Here is a 16,996-nt window from a genome sequence, read left to right on the forward strand (position 1 = left end):
TCTGCATATAAGTTAAATAAGCAGGGTGACAATATACAGCCTTGACATACTCCTTTCCTGATTTGGAACAAGTCTATTGTTCCATGTCCAGTTCTAACTGTTGCTTCTTGACCTGCATACAGATTTCTCAGGAGGCAGGTCAGGTAGTCTGGTATTCTCATCTCTTTAAGAATTTTCCACAGTTTGTTGTGGTCCACACAGTCAAAGGCTTAGACATAGTCAATAAAGCACAAGTAGATATTTTTCTGGAACTCTCTTGCTTTTTCAGTGATCCAAAGGGTGTTGGCAATTTGATCTCTGGTTCCTCTGTCTTTTCTAAATCCAGCTTGAACATCTGGAAGTTCATGGTTCATGTACAGTTGAAGCCTGGCTTGGGGAATTTTGAGTATTACTTTGCTAGCGTGTGAGATGAGTGCAATTGTGCGGTAGTTTGAACATTCTTTGGCATCATGTTTCTTTGGGATTGGAATGAAAACTGACCTTTTCCAGTCCTGTGGCCACTGCTGAGTTTTCCAAATTTGCTGGCATTATTGAGTGCAGCACTTTCACAGTATCATCTTTTGGGATTTGAATTAGCTCAACTGGCATTCCATCACTCCTTTCTTCTAGCTTTGTTCATAGTGATGCTTCCTAAGGCCCACTTGACTTCGCATTCCAGGATGTCTGGCTCGAGGTGAGTGATCACACCATAGTGATTTTCTGGGTCGTGAAGATCTTTTTCCATAGTTCTGTGTATTCTTGCCACCTCTTAATATCTTCTGCTTCTGTTAGGTCCATACCATTTCTGTCTTTATTGTGCCCATCTTTGCATGAAATGTCCCCTTGGTATCTCTAATTTTCTTGAAGAGATCTCTAGTCTTCCCATTCTGTTGTTTTCCTTTATTTCTCTGCATTGATCACTGAGGAAGGCAGAGCTTAGAACTTAAAAAGTTGTTGAAGAAGTGAACTGAAAATCAATTCACCAAACATCAACTTGCCAATTTCACCATTGCTTCTAGAATTATAATTGTGTATCTCCAATCTAGTCTAGTACCTGGCACAGAAGACATAAGGGCAGAAAGAGGGCTTATGTCTGTGGAATAGGACAGTGCATTGCCATTAAAGAAATTCCATTCAGGCATATGTAAAATATTCAGAGTTCCAGAAGTCCTACTCTGAAATATGAAACATAACTGAAATGAATCTCACTCTAGGTAGACAGAAAAATCTTAAGCATAATGATGAGGGGGAAAGCATGTGGCACAATTTCAATGAAACAAAACTAAATTGCTCCCAAACGACCCACTTACCTCCCGACTCTAATAATTAGGCCGATTTACTCTATATTTTATGAAAGTTCATTGACACATATATTTTCAAAAAATACTGAGCCTGCATATTGTCTCTAGTTTCCAGCTCAATGGTATAGTGCCGTTCTCTGAGTCTGTTCTTTTTTTTTTTTCCTTTAATGTTCTATGTTCTTTTTATCTCTCTCTCTCGACTCCATACCCATCAGAATTGGTAGTGCTGTTTTCTCTGACTGGGCTCTAATAGTAATTGCAGACTTTCCTCCCTCAGTCTCTCTGACTGTTCAGATTTCATATGTGAAGTACAAAAATCTTGTGGCAATTGTGTTTATAGCTCTGGCTAACCCTTTCCCCTCCCGGAGAAGGAAATGGCAACCCACTTCAGTATTCTTGCCTGGAGAATTCCATGGACAGAGGAGCTTGGCAGGCTACAGTCCATGGGGTCGCAAGAGTCGGACACGACTTATCGACTAAACCACCACCACCACCACCACCAACACTTTCCCCAGTACCTTCTGGGCAGGTGTATGCAGCGCTGAAGTTTGCAAGTCTTCTGTAAAATGCCAGAAGCCTCCTTTTTGTGTTGGGGCTGGGGTTGGGGCCGGAGGGGTGTGGGGGGGTTGGGGCGGGGAGGTCACTCCTATTTGCACAGTTGTGCACTGCAGGTTTTATTGTGCACTTATCGTCCTCTGTGTTCTGTGCTCTCTCTCTATGGCAGAAGGCCATTAATAGCCCCATGCCTGCCAATTAAGAAGAGAACAAGTTCCAGGCTGAAAATAGACCCCAAAGGGCTGCCTCATAGAAACCCCGTAGTTTCTGCAGAGAAACTATGAAATCTACCTGCATACTTTAATCTCACTAAAACGGGGGTCCTCAAGCCCGCATTACCAGTTGAGCTCCACCTCCTGTCAGATCAGCCTGTCAGCATTAGACTCTGGTAGGAGATCAAACCCTGCTGTGAACTGTGCATGCGAAGCATCTAGGCTGAGGGCTCCTTATGAGAATCTAAGGCCTGATGATCTGATTCTGTGTTATGGTGAGTTGTATAATTATTTCATTATGTATCACAATGTAATAGTAACAGAAATAAAGCACCCAATAAATGTAATGTGATTGAATCATCCCCAGACCATCCCTTCCATCACACCACCCCACCCCTTCATCCATGGAAAAACTGTCTTCCAAAAAACCAGTTCCTGGTGCCAACAAGGATGGAGATCACTGCGCTGAAAGACACATTCTAGCTTAGAGTGGTGTTGGGTCTAATTTGTTCTTTAATCTTTTCTTATCTTTTAAGTATGGGCTACATTGTATGTGATCATAGGAAGCATCAACTAGTTCTGCCTGAGAACGTTAGAGGAATTTCCTGGAGGAGACGACATTTCTTAAGTGATATTTTTTCATGAAGACTCACAGCTTGTGAGCTTGAAACTTACCAACATTGCTCTTTCAAATCTATATCAATTAAATATGTGGTTTGGCACTTTTCTAGTAAAAGCAATAGTGTTTTGTCAATTTATCAAAGTTTCTGGCCCCTGGAGATACTCCAGGAACACATCTGTAAGATCACCAGCAGGAAGGAGGGAAAGAGCCAATGAACCCATATGGAACGTTGAGTCTCTTATTAAATGATACTTTGATTCCATAAACTGAAGGAACTAGCTACAGTCACAAGGAATAAAGCATTGAACAGTGGGTTCTTGGACATCATCAATGGAAAATATTGCCCTCTGTAGTGACTGGCAGCTACGGAGTGATTCTATAAATAGACAAACATCTTCTGTTATGACCACCATGTGAAATATTTAGCTGTTGGAAGCCTGACTTGCAGAAGAGCACTCTCAAGCAAAAATTAATGGCCATGCTAGCCGCAAGTCCTAAAGTTCTCTGTCAAACAGTCTAATCAATCCTTTATGCATTGCACACCAATATATGTCAAACACTTGGATTCCAGATGATTGCAGTGGCTTGATATAAAGTGGCCCCATAACTCAGTATTCCTCTTTCTCTCTTTATTTTCACCTTGTCTTACATATGCGCTGTACCCGTTACAAATTTGTCCTATACCCACTGTGCCCCTAAATGATGACTTTTTTAATCAATCACTTCCTCTAAAAAGGAATAATGCAGGACATATATAAGAGTTTCCAAAGTCAGCATAACAAAGGTGTGTGCTGGGTGCCAGACACGGACAGGTCGTTTTACCTGGGCTATATAATTTAATTTCATTCTTATGACAGCCTATGAATGTGCACTGTTGCTCTGATTTACAGATGGGAAAACTGATGCTCAGAAAGTCACAAAGGACCATCCTCAAAGGGATGTGGTTCTCTGGCAAAGGGGGGAAATGGTTTCAGAATTTCATTTAAAGGAACAAAGTGAAAGAACAAATATTTAATGAAATATTTAAAAGAGTTAAACTCACTGGGACACAAAGTCAGTTAGTAGTTATCAGAGTCTTGAGAAAGAGAAAATGGGGAATTATTGCTTAATGTTTACAGAGGTTTTGTCTGGAGTGATGAAAAAGTTTTGGAAACATGCTAATGGTGGTTGTAAAACATGGTGAATGTAATTAATGCCACTGAACTGTACATTTAAAAATTATGGTCTAGTGGTTAAGAATCCACCCTCCAATGCTGGAGACGTGGGTTCAATCCCTGTTTGGGGAGCTAAGATTGCAACTGAAGAGCTGCAACTAGAGAAGCTTGAGTGCACTGCAACAAGAGAAAAAGCCTACATGCCGTAACGAAGACTCCACACAGACAAATTTTTAAAAACCCACAAAACTGATAAAATGGCAAATTGTATGCTATATATATTATGTGCTTCCCAGGTGACTCAAATGGTAAAGAATCTGCCTGCAGTGCAGGAGACCTGGGTTCGATCCCTGGGTTGGGAAGATCCCCTGAAGGAGGGCTTGGCAACCCACTCCAGTATTCTTGCCTGGAGAATCCCTGTGGACAGAGGAACCAGGCGAGCTACAGTCCATGGGGTCGCAAAGAGTCTGACATGACTGAACGACTAAGCACAGTAAAGGTGGCTCAGTGGTGAAGAATCTTCTGCCAATGTAGGAGACTGGAATTCAATCCCTGGGTTGGGAATATCCCCTGGAGAAGGAAATGGCAACCCACTCCAATAGTCTTGCCTAGGAAATCCTAGGGACGGAGGAGCCTGGTGGGCTGTAGTCCATGTGATCGCAAAAGAGTCAGACATGACTTAGCAACTAAACAACAACATATATATTTTACTATAATAAAAAAAGATGGGAGAGGAGGAAAAAAAAAAGCAACAATGTGAGAGCTTCAAAGGACACTCCGCTTTCCTCAGTTCCCAGTAGATTTTTTCTGCCATCCCTTGGATGTGTCCGGTTGGTGCTCCAGCGGGACACTGTCTCTGGCCGTGGTTTTGTCCTTGACCGTGTACCTTCATCACTTTCAGGATATCCTTTCTTTTTTCCAAGTGAAACCCCTTCATTTGTGAAATGAAAAGCTGTGGAATTGGGATCTTTGCTGATAGAAACTTGGTGCAGACTTATTTGTGTTACAAAAGAAAGTAAACAGAGGATAAACAGTGGCATTTGTTCTTTTCAGAGACAATAGATTTCCGTGTTAGAATGCACAGTCGCTTCCATTAAGCCTAAGAATTTTGCTTTTAAAAATTTTGAAGTGTATTTCTGACTGTGTGCTCTAGACAAAATAAAACACCTAGAATGGAGAGGTTTGTTTGTTTTTGTTTTTTCATTATTAGGCCTAGACATGCTCCTCCTAGCTGTTTTGGGGGGAATAATCTGTGAAATTGTCATAGTCAATTTTATTGTATACCTTTTTATATCTCCAGTTTTGACACAGTGGACCTGGCTAGTAAATGAGTCATGGAATGATCAGTCATCACAGTATATTTAATTTAGCTGAAAAATGGCAAATGAAACAGTTCTGATACATGGCTACTTCGGATACAAGTTATTGATTATGATGTTTTTTTAATGGAAATTATTGTTGAATTATCCAAGGAAGCATAGCTCTGACTAATGAGATAAAATTAAGCAAAAGAAAAATGTGAACTGAATATCAAGAAATACTTCCAGTAGATGAGCTTGGGATTAAATCGGACGGAGAAGTCCCAGTGGAAGTGGCTGGGGGACATTTAACACCATACATGTTACTTTGAGCTGCAGTGAACTTAAACAATTTACAAGCGACAGACTCTGACTTTGGCAGGATGATGAGTGAGATCATATCTCTAGTTTCATTGATTCTCTTACCCTGGTATACATTCACAGCCTCACATCCCCTATGGACAGAATTTATGTGTGTGTTAAATTTTCTGATTATCGTTTTTTTTTTTCCAGGAAACACTCTTTTTAGAGCATCGCCTGGTCCCATCAGAAATGTCTTCCTTAAGTGGGAAAGTTCAGACAGTCCTGGGCCTTGTGGAGCCTGGCACACTGGGCCGCACCCTGACCCACGAACATTTGACAATGACCTTCGACTGCTGTTACTACCCACCTCCTCCAAGCCACGAAGCTATCTCCAAGGAGCCTATTATAATGAAAAATTTATTTTGGATCCAGAAAAACCCTTATTCCCATAAAGAGAATCTGCAGCTGAATCAGGAGACTGAAGCCATCAAGGAAGAACTGTTGGATTTTAAAGCCAAAGGTGGAGGAGCTTTGGTGGAAAACACCACCACTGGGCTGAGCCGAGACGTGCGGACCTTGAAGTGGCTTGCGGAAGAGACTGGCGTCCACATCATAGCGGGAGCTGGCTTTTATGTGGATGCGACTCACTCTTCAGAGACCAGAGCCAAGTCAGTGGAGCAGGTATCAATAAAAGCCTTCATTTCTTGGACAATTGTTGTTGTTGTTCTTTAGTCTCTAAGTCATGTCCAACTCTTGCAACCCCATGGACTGTAGCCCACCAGGCTCCTCTGTCCATGGGATTTCCCAGGCAAGGATACTGGAGTGGGTTGCCGTTTCCTCCTCCAGGGCATCTTCCCGATCCAGGGATTGAACCCTTGTCTCCTGGTTGGCAGGTGGATTTTTTACCACTGAGCCACCAGGGAAGCCCTTCTTGGACATTTGTGTGTAAATTCAGAACAGTCAGCCCTTCAGACCTTGGATTATCCCTACACGTCATCTACATTTGGAAATGTCATTGGCTCAGAGGCATGCTATGGAAATTTGCCAGCTAGCAAAGACATCTGTCACTGGGACCTAAATTAGGAACATTTCATTTTACAAAGAAACAGTGTCCTGGAAGAAGATCTTAATGCATGGGTCACCAAAAAACCTGATATGTTCATACTTTGATTCACGTATATGATATCGGCTCAGTAGTGGTGGCACAGATTTGTGTAAATCTCAACTTTCCATTGTAAGCTTCAGTTATGCAACCTCAGTTTTCTTTCTGGATTTTATAATGTAACCAGCAATAAAAATTCACTCTAGGGTGAAACTTGGCAGGCAGAGACTTGGCACTTTTGCAAATATGTTTCCTTCTCCTTTTACAAAACAAGACGGGTAGAAGAAAATCCACTTTCCTGTTTTTGTTTAAATAGGATCTTAAGCAAGAATGGGCAGAAGGAAAAGTAAATCTTTCAGGGATTAAAGAGAAAGAATAAGCCAAAAAGCTTTTTTTGCATGTGTATGTGTGCTCCTTCTATATATACACATAATACAAATGTATATGTATTTACATGTATATGTATATATTCATGTGTATCTTCCATTATCTGTTTCATAGGCATAGAATGTCAGCTGCAGCCTTTGTAAAGAATCAGTCTTTAAAATACTTTATATTTCAGATTTTTATCTGCATTTTTTCCAATAAGGCCGTTCTCTTTTTAATTGGTGTCTTATTTATTGATTGATTTTTGGCCACACCATGCAGCATGCAGGATCCTAGTTCCTTGACCAGGGATTGAATCCAGACCCCCTGCATTAGGACACATGGACTCCCAGTCTGTGGGTGTGCTCAGTCATGTCCAACTCTTTGCCAACCCATGAACTATAGCCTGCCAGGCTCCTCCGTCCATGGGATTCTCCAGGCAAGGATACTGGAGTGGGTTGCCATTTTCTATTCCAGGGGATTTTCCCAGGAATCAAACCCGAGTCTCTGTGTCTCTTGCATTGGCAGATGGATTCTTTACCACTGAACCACCAGGGAAGCCCAGGGATATATTCAAATATATATATATATATATATATATTTAATTGGTCTCTTTATATACATTGATATTATTTGAAGACTATCCTGATATCAGGGATTACACATTCTTCTAACCACACATAGCAGTAAATATAAATAGGAACTCCCCCAAAATGTCATCTTAGAATTGTATGCTGTGAATTTGCTTTGCTGCATAGTGTAGCTTCCCTGATGGCTCAGATGGTAAAGAATCTGCCTGACCCAGGTTCGGTCACTGGGTTGGGAAGATTTCCTGAAGAAGGGAATGGCAATCCACTTCAGTATTCTTGCCTGGAGAACTCCATGAACAGAGGAACCTGGAGGACTATAGTCCATGGGGTTGCAAAGAGTTGGACATGACTGAGTGACTATACTTTCTTTTTCATAGTGTAAAGGGAACTTCCCAGGAGGCTGAGTGGTAAAGAATCCACTTGCCAATGCAGGAGACATGAGTTCAATCCCTGGGTCAGGAAGATCTCCTGGAGAAGGAAAAGGCAATCCACTCCAGTATTTTCACCTGGGAAATCCCATGGATAGAGAAGCCTGACAGGCTACAGTCCACGGAATCACAATGAGTCAGATACAACTTAGCAACTAAACAACAAAAACAGTAGGGTAAAGGACAGAATAAATAATAGAGAATTAAAGAATTACTTGTTACGGTTGACACAGACTCAAAGACAGTCTTTTTACATTCTACATGCCCCTGAGATTAAATTATGGATTTTTATCTCAATGAATGAATGAATGTACAAGGTATGTACTCTTCTTAAGTCACTTTTCCCCATGTAGCTTCCTAAATCCATGAATTTCTTGTAAAATAATCACAGTAAGATACTATTAAATCTTTGATTTAGAGTAACTTGTATTTTTTATGTTTTTTTTTAATTAAAATTTTTTTAAAATTTTCTTTGGAGTATATTTGATTACCAATGTTGTGTTAGTTTCAGATGTCCAGCAAAGTGATTCAGTTATACATATACATGTATAACTTTTCAAATTCTTTTTTTTTTTTTTGGCCACATTTGCAGCATGTATCATCTTAATTCCCCAATGAAGGATTGAACCCGGGCCCCCTGCATTGGAAGCATAGAGTCTTAACCACTGGACTACTCCAAAATTCTTTTAGAATAACTTGTTGAATTTGAGATTTTGCCAGTAAAATGCCTTTCTCATTTGCCAATATTAACTGAACGAATGTTGAATATATTTATACATTTTTAAAAGAATGAGTGACTCAATGAATAAATTCATTCACATACTGTATTGACTCTCTGTTGATAAAATCCAGTTTATAAATTTTCATTCTCACTCTTCCTTAGCTTACTGATGTCCTTGTTAATGAAATTCTCTGTGGAGCCGATGGAACCAGTATCAAGTGTGGTGTTATTGGGGAAATTGGTTGCTCCTGGCCTCTGACTGACAGTGAAAGAAAGGTTCTGCAGGCAACAGCTCACGCCCAGACTCAGCTTGGCTGTCCTGTTATTATTCATCCCGGAAGGAATCAAAGTGCACCGTTTCAGATTATCTGAGTGTTGCAAGAAGCTGGAGGAGACATCTACAAAACCGTTATGTCACACATCGATAGGTAAGCAGAACATCTACCAATTAATGTCAACCATCTCATGATTCATGGATGATCAAATAAATAGAATCATCAGACCAATGAAACACTAGAGAAAACTACTAACTACACGTTAGATAGTATTTAGAAAGTTTTACCATAAACATTAATAAAAGTCACTGATGCCATTTTTGTGTCCCTACTCTGTGTTAGTACCCTAGGTATTTTGCATAAGTCATTTCTTTTAATTTAGTTAATCCTTCATAACCCTTCATGGTATTCATGCTGCTGCTGCTGCTAAGTTACTTCAGTCGTGTCCGACTCTGTGCGACCCCATAGACGGCAGCCTACCAGGCTCCCCGTCCCTGGGATTCTCCAGGCAAGAACACTGGAGTGGGTTGCAATTTCCTTCTCCAATGCATGAAAGTGAAAAATGAAAGTGAAGTCGCTCAGTCGTGTCCGACTCTTTGCGACCCCATGGACTACACCCTACCAGGCTCCTCCGCCCATGGGATTTTCCAGGCAAGAGTACTGGAGTGGGGTGCCATTGCCTTCTCCGATGGTATTCATAATCCTTCATAATACCTTCAAAGGTATCACTGCTTTGCCTCAAGGTATGATGTCACAGTTGGTGTCAATTCCAACTGCTTAGTATTTACCAGTAGATAGAGTGATAAATTTATCTGCAAATATAAAGGGAAGGCAAATTGGTTTCATTCTGAGAATAAAAACACGCATATAAATGTTGAGGTTTGCTGTTGTGACTGATGGTTTGAATCATCTGAATTTTGGAAAATGCAATGCTAAAAAAGTAATAGTAATACATATATTATTTGTTTGGTGGTATTATATCTTAGTTTCCTATCATTCTGTAACAAATTATAAGAAACTGGGAGGCTTCAAGCAGTAGAAATGTATTCTCTGACAGCTCTGGAGGCCAGCAGTCTGAAATTAAGGTGTTGGCAAGGCTGTGCTTCCTCCAAGGACCTACAAGGAGGAGCCTTCTTTGCTGTTTTCACCGTCTGGTGGTTCCAGGCTTTCTTTGGAAATTCAATAAATTCAATTTCTGCTCTGTCTTCAGATGGCCTCCTCAAGCCCGTCTGTGTCTCCTCCTTCGTTTCTTATGAGGACTCCCATCATTAGATTTAGTGCCCACCCAGATCATCCAGAATGACCTCATCTCAAAATCATCCACTTAATTACATCTGAAAAGACCCTCTTTCCAAATAGGGTCACTTTCAAAGATTCAGAGAGTTGAAACATGGACATGTCTTTTTGAGGTCCGCCACTCAGCCTCCTCATATTATATTAGATGTGTAGGGTCAGTAAAATAACTGACTATATAAACAGACAGTAGCTACAGTCATCAGAATGAAAACGTCCAACAATGTTGCAAAGGCTAGACACTGGTCCTTGCACTGAATTGATGAAGGAATTAACATAGTACCAATGAGAATAATAATACATTACAATTGCTTCTATCTTGCAAAGTGGAATAAAGTCATGTTAGCAGACTGATAAATCCTGATCATGAGACCTGACAGTCTGCTATTTAATAAATTAATGTTCCTATGGAATGTATTGGCAAAATGCTTCATCTTGATAAAAACACTGTAAAATCTTGTGCAGAAAAAATATTAAACATGTTACAGTTGTGGCAGAACAGAGAAGCGAGTGTTAATGGGAAAACTGAGGGACATGGAGGTAAAGGCAGTTGTTCTGGCAGCTGGTATCCAGATCAATACTTGGCAATCTTCAGGAATCTTCTGGTTGTACTGATAAAATACAAGGATGCTTCTCGATAATGGTCACTGAGGTAGTACATCACAGTGTGAAGAATAGAATCTTTGGACCCAGAGACAACTTCTTTTAAATTTTGCCTCTACCATTTGCTCTGAGGTCTTGGGTAGCTTCATTTGAATTTAAAATAATGTATTTTTTATCATATTTTGTATGATATGGAATATATGTAGCACCTTTAGTCAATAAGATGATTTTTAATTCTTTTTAAACAGTGTGAAATATGTCAGACATGCAAAAGTGTATAAATAATATATATTTTTAAAATTTAAAAATATTTATTAGGTTTTTGAAAACATTGTGTTTTGCTGTTACCATATAAACGCTCTCTATATATCCATTAGACTACAGTTGTTAATGGTGGTGTTCAAATATTCTATATTTCTACTGACTTTTTGATTTCTCAATCTATTGGTTACCATGAGAAGTATGTTAAAATCCATCATGGTGGATTTTTAGTTTCTGATTGTACGTATTTCAATTTTTGCATCATATATTGTGCAGCTATGTTATCACATGCATACAAATTATTATTTTTCCTGGTGAAATGAAATATATCAACATATATTGAGCTGCTGTACATTGTAATGTGAATACTGGGGAGGGGGTGGTTTTAAAAGCTGTTTTACCTGATGTTGATGTGCCTATACCAATCTTTACATGTTTGTCTTTATAGTTTATGTGTGTCTTATATAAAAAGCATATGGCTGGGTTTGGAGTTTTACCCAGCCATATTCTTTTTATATGGTAAACCCAATTTTTTACATTCACTATGTCCACTGATTTTTTTGTCATAGTTACTGTTAAAATTTCTTGATTTATTTTTATTGTTTCATTTTCATCTCCATATTCTATTTTTCCCCTTCTTTGGAAGGTATGTATACTATTTATATTCTATTAGTGGTTACAGTAGAAAACTCAACCTGTATATTTAATGCATATAATTTTAAAAGTTTCGAATACAGTAAATATTTTTACCTTCCTTCCTTCCTAGTAATACAAGGACTTTAAAATCCTTCAGCCTCAGTTATAATCTAAGTTATATGCTAAATTTTTCAGGACGTGGGGTCTACTTGATTTTTTAAAACCCAGTGATTAGATATTATTTTGTTATTAAAAACATGGTCAGTGTATATTTAGATTAATGTTTTTGCTTTTTTCCTTTGCTTACCATTTTTTCCTCACATGTCAGATCTTTATCCTTAAAATATTACTTATTTCCTGAGGTACATCATTTGATCTTCCTTTACTCTGAGGGTCTGTTATGGTAATAAATACTTAGGTTTCATGTGTGAAAATGACTTTATTCCTTCGTTCATAAGGAATAATTTAATATAATAGATAATTTATAATAATGGATTAGAATGGATAATTCTATTTAAAAGTTATTCTCCCTAAGTCCTTTAAAGGTATTCCATTTTCAACTGACATGTATTATTGCTGTTATATCAGCTTTAAGTAATTGTGTTTCCTTTTAAGTTATCTGTCCTTTTTTCAGATTACTTGTACCATCTTTGTCACCTGTTCTGTATTTTACCCTATGAGCTATCTCGGTGTGAATTTCTTTTTTATTTTGTTGCTTGGAATTCCTGGGTAGGAAGGTATTTTCCATTGTTTCTGAAAAACTTCAGCCATTGTCTCTTCAAATATTGCTTCCTATTTCCTTATTATATATAAGTTGATACATGTAGGATCTTAATACCTGTACTTCATTATCCATTTGTGTCTTTGAGCTGTAATTTCTTCAGTCTCATCTTCCTATTTACTACTTCTCTCTCCAGTGGAATCAATCTGCAGCTTAGTCCATCAGTTTGGTTTATAATATTAAGAACTATAGATTTTTTCTTCGATAAGTTTCATTTGGTTACTTTTAAGTTCTCCTTGGTTAATTTTGATCATTTATTTTTCCTTCATCATATTTGCAGCTTCATCTTTTAAAAATTATCAAAAATACAATCTTAACTTTGTAGTTAATAAACCTAATTTCCACTGTCTTTTTACTCTGACTTTATAGTTCGTTGGTTCTTCTGGCCCTCATTCATTATTTCCTTGTAAAATATTACTGTGATCTTAGATTGTTTGGAAATTATTATGAGTTCTAGGTTGGAGGGTATTTTCCTATTTTTTTTTTGTTTTGTCTTGTTTGTTTCTTATAGGGAGTTAGGGGGCATTACTAACTTGAGACTACTTTAAACTAAATTTTTAAAAATTATAAACCAGTTTTTACTGTGGTAAAATACATACTGCTGAAGAATTGATGCTTTTGAAGTGTGGTGTTGGAGAAGACTCTTGAGAGTTCCTTGGACTGCAAAGGAGATCCAACCAGTCCGTCCTAAAGGAGACCAGTCCTGAATATTCATTGGAAGGACTGATGCTGAAGCTGAAACTCCAGTACTTTGGCCACCTGATGTGAAAAACTGACTCATTAGAAAAGACCCTGATGCTGGGAAAGATTGAAGGCAGGAGGAGAAGGGGACGACAGAGGATGAGATGGTTGGATGGCATCACCAACTCAATGGACATGAGTCTGAGTAAACGCTGGAAGTTGGCAATGGACAGGGAGGCCTGGCATGCTGCAGTCCATGGGGTTGCAAACAGTCAGACAGGACTGAGTAACTGAACTGAACTGAAAATACATATAACATAAAATTTACCACCTCAACCATTTTGAAGTGTCAAGTTTGGTTGTTTTTGGTACATTCATATTGTTTGGCAACTAATATCTAGAACTCTCTTCATCTTGCACAACCGAAACTCTATGCCCATGAAACAACAATATCCCCTCTCCCCTCGATGCTCCCTACCCCCAGTCCATGGGAACCACCATTCTACTGTCTCTATGAATGTGACTACTGCAGGTATCTCATATATGTAGAATTGAACTGTATTTGTCTTTTTGTGACAGCTTAGATGTTTGAGGGTTTTAGAACCACACAGATGCTATGAATTTTGGCCCCTAAATTCAGTAAGTACAGGTTTGTGGTTATTGATTCTCATGGAAGACTCTTTTCCTGACTACCTCCATTCCACCAGAAGACAAGACTGAGGAAGAAATAAAATCTCTAAAAACTCCTTCTGTGGACCAGGTTTTTACTGAGTCCACCCACATGGGTGTTTTTTGGGGTACTCCCTTTATGTACTGGTGGAAGCTATATCTCTGATTGATCTCTGTTCATCCCCAGCACTTTCTCACTTCACCCTTTAAAACCCTCCAGGTAACAGAAAACAGCAATCTGATTAAAAAATGGGCAGAAGATCTGAATATATATTTCTCCAAAGAAGACGTAGAGATGATGAACAGGTACATGAAAAGATGCTCAATATCATTAGTCATCAGGCAAATTAAACCACAGTGAGATATCATCTCACACCTGTCAGAATGGCCATCATAAAAAAGAACACAAATTACAAATGTTGGCAAGGATGTGGAGATAAGGAAACCTTTGTATAGTGTTGGTGGGAGTGTAAGTTGGTGCAGTCCCACGGAAAACAGTATGGTGGTTTCTCAGAAAACTAAAGATAGGAGTATGTGACCCAGAACCTTCACTCCTGGATATAAAGCCCCAAAGCCAAAAACAATGATTCGAAAAGATATGTGCCCCCCCAATGCTCACAGTAGCATCATCTGCAATTGCCAAGATATGGAAGTAACCTCAGTGCCTGTCAACTGATGACTGGATAAAGAAGTGATATACAGTACTCCATTATATATAATGGAATACTGCTGCTGCTAAATCGCTTCAGTCATGTCCAACTCTGTGCAACCCCAGAGATGGAAGCCCACCAGGCTCCCCCGTCCCTGGGATTCTCCAGGCAAGAACACTGGAGTGGGTTGTCATTTCCTTCTCCAATGCGTGAAAGTGAAAAGTGAAAGGAAAGTCACTCAGTCATGTCCGACTCTTAGCAACCCCATGGACTGCAGCCTACCAGGCTCCGCCATCCATGGGATTTTCCAGGCAAGAGTACTGAAGTGGGGTGCCATCGCCTTCTCCGAATGGAATACTACTCAGCCATAAAAAGGAATGAAATTTTGCCATTTGCAACTACATGGATAGATAGTGTACTACTAGAGAAAGACAAACACTATATGATATCACTTATGTGTGGAATCTAAAAAAATACAACAAACCAATGAATATAACAAAAAAGAAATAAGCTCACAGATAAAGAAAACAAACTAGTGGTTACCAGTGGGGAGAGGACAGGGAGAGGGACAAGGTAGCAGAAGGGGATTAAAAGGTATAAACTACTATGTATAAAATAAATAAGCCACAATGATATTCTATACAACACAGGGAATATAGTCAATATTTTATAACTAATAAATGGAATACAAGCTTTAAAAGTTGTGAATCACTATGTTGTACACTAGAAAGTTACATAATATTAAACATCAGTTACACTGCAATAAAAAAAAGCACGTGGGAAAACGGCAGCTCTGGGTCACCCCTACACCTCATTTCTCTGCTCTCTCTTTTGTTTCTGCACCACCACCACCCACCCCCGCCACCCCGAGCAAGTCCTTTGCTTTCCTACCAGCTTAGACAGGCATTTTAAAATATGATCTTTTGTCCCTTTTCATTTTATTCATTATTTTATATGTACTCTGCTTGGAAGTTTTCCTGTGAATGTTCAGCCTGCCCTACTGCTTAAACTGGCTCCAGCTTTCTTAAAGAATCTATCTGTTTATAGCTAGACATGTAAGCAAGTTAGAAAATGATGCCTGCTCGGTTGCTCAGTCATGCCCGACTCTTTGCAATGCCATGGAGGCTATAGCCCACCAGGTTCTTCTGTCCATGGGACTGCCCAGGTAAGAAGAGTGGGTTGCCCTTTCCTTCTCCAAGCCAGAAATTCAACTCACATCTCCTGCATTGGCATACGGATTCTTTACCACTGAGCCATCAGGGAAGCCCTAGAAAAGGATGCTTGGCCTTAATAGAACGTAACCTTTCACTGGAAATTGTGAGATAAACCTTAACTTCTAAAACAGTAGGACTTCTCTGTTCAGATAGTCAAACTGTACCCCTGATCAGGGAACTAAGACCCTACATGCCATGCAGCCAAAAGGTTTAAAAAATAATAAAATAAAATAAAATGGAGTCTTTAAAAATATTTTAATAAAAAATATATAAATATATATATGCATACATATATATGTCTGTATATATATCTGTTTATTTTTTGCTCATAAAATCAACATGTATAGGTACACATATACGTGTACACACACTTGTATATGTATTTTCTTTTGAGCGATAAAGCTACACTGTCTCAGTTTCATTGACTGCCATTTCATTGCCTCTTTTAAAAATAGCCTGAGATGGAAGGTAGAGCTTGACCTGACATCAGCCAAACTCAGAGCACCCTAGAAAATCCTGAGACCAATCCTAGAACAGCCACCCATTCTGTACCCATACAGGGATGATTCAGGGTTCCAGTGTCTAAAAAAACAGTACTGTGCCTATAAGTATGAATATTTCAGAGCACAGGCAAATTAGGGGAAATGGCCTCACAAAAAGGAGTGCACTGGGAAAAACAAACCAAATAAAGTAACAGAAGAAAAAAGTCAGGGGGGCAGAGGCGGGCAACGTTAGCTTTTTGATGTGAGCGTTCACAGCAAGACAGTTGCCAGGCTAACGTTGGACTAGGTCATCTTTTCACAGACTCTCTGAGGTCCACTGCTGCACACACAGTCTGATCTGTATTGAAAGGGCAAGGACTTCAGCTTCTATAATGGGGACACATCACAAAAGAACATGTATCTCGTGTAACAAAACGCACAGACAACACACACAAAAAGAAGAGAATCCTGAAAACAAGCCTTCCAGGAAAACAACAACAGAAATTTGGGGGCATAAAGGAGAAGGTTCTGAACCCACGGGCTGTTGTGATTGCCGGTAGCAAGTTAAGATGCTGGCTCTGTCCTGTGACCCTTTTTTAGGACACTGGGCTTTCTAGCTTTTAACAGGCTTTCAATCCCTGTAAAACTTCATTCTTCTCTTTAAAGGTAGGATTTCTATCATTTGAGAATACAAAATGCAATTACTTCAGAGTCAGAGTACTTAATGATAGGGAAATATAAGTAAATACATGATATATGATAAAAAATAAAATACTTCAGGGTGTCCATAATCCTGGACACCTTTAATTTATTAAAGCAA

At 39.2% G+C, this 16,996-nt stretch overlaps 1 protein-coding gene across 1 annotated transcript in view; it reads left to right on the top strand.

The window, feature by feature from the left end:
* PTER (phosphotriesterase related) overlaps positions 1-16,996 on the top strand; it is a 75,752-nt gene that overhangs the window by 33,500 nt on the left and 25,256 nt on the right. The window contains 2 exon segments of the mRNA XM_019973106.2: positions 5,635-6,105; positions 8,794-9,059. Of these exon segments, the coding sequence (XP_019828665.2) occupies positions 5,674-6,105; positions 8,794-9,059 (698 nt within the window). The 5' untranslated portion in view covers positions 5,635-5,673.

The sequence above is a fragment of the Bos indicus genome, chromosome 13 (assembly GCF_029378745.1).
Source record: "Bos indicus isolate NIAB-ARS_2022 breed Sahiwal x Tharparkar chromosome 13, NIAB-ARS_B.indTharparkar_mat_pri_1.0, whole genome shotgun sequence".
In the NCBI taxonomy this organism is placed as follows: domain Eukaryota; kingdom Metazoa; phylum Chordata; class Mammalia; order Artiodactyla; family Bovidae; genus Bos; species Bos indicus.